The sequence below is a fragment of the Camelina sativa genome, chromosome 9 (genome assembly GCF_000633955.1).
Source record: "Camelina sativa cultivar DH55 chromosome 9, Cs, whole genome shotgun sequence".
Taxonomy (NCBI): Eukaryota; Viridiplantae; Streptophyta; class Magnoliopsida; order Brassicales; family Brassicaceae; genus Camelina; species Camelina sativa.
In genome coordinates, this window is record NC_025693.1 from 36,228,088 (window position 1) to 36,230,336 (window position 2,249).

At 39.8% G+C, this 2,249-nt stretch overlaps 1 protein-coding gene across 1 annotated transcript in view; it reads left to right on the plus strand.

The window, feature by feature from the left end:
- The window catches only part of LOC104714452 (katanin p80 WD40 repeat-containing subunit B1 homolog), a gene marked incomplete in the record, with an annotated part of 10,966 nt that overhangs the window by 3,882 nt on the left and 4,835 nt on the right, over positions 1 to 2,249 (plus strand). Inside the window, 5 exon segments of the mRNA XM_019229661.1 lie at positions 75 to 157; positions 664 to 1,101; positions 1,198 to 1,455; positions 1,789 to 1,845; positions 1,924 to 2,249. Of these exon segments, the coding sequence (XP_019085206.1) occupies positions 75 to 157; positions 664 to 1,101; positions 1,198 to 1,455; positions 1,789 to 1,845; positions 1,924 to 2,249 (1,162 nt within the window).

Genomic DNA, 2,249 nt, shown 5'->3' on the forward strand with positions numbered 1-2,249 from the left:
GAGCCATATGGCATTGGATCTGCGGATAAAAAAGAATGCGTGGAGAAAATACTCAGTGCTCTGGACGATCAGTCCTCTGATAGAATAAGGAGTAGCCCAAGGCGCAGCTCATCCCCAGATTACGAGACAAAAGAGATAAAAAATATATACATCGACTGTGAGTAAATGTTAATTTTGTTTCGATGTTTGTGGATTCATTCTCTACCGTGTACTCATTGACGGCGGGCAATCAAGTGGGGTATGGCGGGTTTTGGTTAGGTTTTATGAAGTCTCTGGACGGTAGCTTATTAGTTACTGTCATGCCAACTATATATAGTAATTGAGTCAACACAATATGATTGGTTGCTATAGACTATTAACGGAGATCACCAACTTTGGTGTGCTTGTGCTAGTGGTAGGAAAGCTAACTTTTGTTTTGGGTCTGCTCTAAACATATTTTGTACATGTGTTTGTGTTTATTCCGAAATTTTGTAGATATTGATAATGAATTGAGTCTGAAATGGTGGTCTTCTTTTCTGAATGAATTAAACCATAACCATTGTGACCTGGACTGTGATTTTGAGTCTTTAATGTCAGTTTCTCTGTAAAAATGTAATTTTCGTTTGTCTCTCACTTTTGTATGCCTATTGTTTTATCTAATCTAATATTCTCTCCTCTTCAAAGCTGCAGGTGGAAATTCAGCTGTTGCACATAAGTCAGTATCTCTAATTACTCCGAAAGTCAAGGCAACTTCTACTGGACAAGAAGTGGACAATAAATCTCTCATATTGCAAAGTGTTGTACCATGGGATTGTGATATTGGGAAAGACTCTTCTGATTCAGGAAAGGAATCTATCACTTTCGCAAAAACAAAACCAGGCATGCTACTGAGACCGGCTCATGTAAGAAAGACGCCAACAAAGTATGATGAGACCAAGCAGTCAGTGGCCGTTCAATCTGAGATTCCAAAGAAAAGTGCATCGGACGATGAGAAGAAGCTAGATACTGAGACAGCATTTGATTCAGAAAGAAGTGTCAGGAAACCATTTGATGTTGACGATTCTATCATCAAGAGTATAACCAACAAGTTTGAACAAGCTTTATTACCAGAATCACCAACTGGTAGGTTCTCGCAGTTCATACTTTAGTTTCATCAGATTTTAGCTTTTAGATCATCTAATCCTATCCTTTTGATATCTCTTTCCATCTTTCACTCAGGTATGCTGCTCAAACCACCTCGTGTACAGAGATCACCAAGTACTAAATTCAATGAGGCAAGATGTGCGGCATCCGTTGATTCTGGAGCTTTAGACAGTAAATTGAGTGGGTTAGAGTCCCCAAAAGACATAGACTTGCCAACAGGGCTTAAGGATGACAGAGGTAGTAATCCGTGTGAGGACGATATCGATAACAAGAGCATTTCAAGCAGGCCAGAAAGAGTTCTATCACCAGAGAAAGCTGGTGGTGAACTAAAAAGTAAGTTTTGATTTAAAATTATCGCGGAGTAGTTAATGGGGATTTTTTGCTTCTAAAGTCAATGCTTAAACAGTAAAACTAGTGCAGCGTTTATGTGTTTGGCTTAAGGAGTCGTTTATTGTATAAACGACAGTCGACAACAAAAATCAATCTAGAAGAATGATCCGGCAGAAATTTAGTAGCATTAGCTTTTAGGTTCCTACATCTAAATATTTAGCTCCTATTTCTGCTTTTAGGATTTTCTTTTACAGTTTTCATGTCGCTTGTGGTCAAGTTACTAGGTCTTCAGGCAACAATCAGTTTACAATTGGTTGTTAATATTGTGTCATGTAGGCCTTGAATACCCAGGAGGTAGCAAAGGATCAAACTCTGTGAAGGTTGTTAGAGGAGGTTAGCCATTCAAAGTTTTTCTTTGGTAGCATATACGTCATCTGGTTATTGATTTTTTAAAAACTGATGTGTTTACAGTAAAAGTTGTTTCGGGAAGGACGCGGTCATTGGTTGAGAGGTTTGAAAGAGGGGAAAAAACTACTCACTCTGAAGACAAAGCAGCCAGTGCAACAATAGTTCAGAGCTCTGATGCTGTAGAGGAAGAGTCCCAGACAGCATCTGTACAGGCAGTTAGCACGACGCCCACCCAGGTAATGCCAGTTAAACTTGATCAGGCAACTAACTCAACGCCAGTTGAAGCTCCTGTGTTATCAACACGACGAACTAGAAGTACTCCAGTCAGAGTAATGCCTGTGGTACTCGGTCGAGACACTAATATGGCAACTGATGCGCCTCCTGTAACA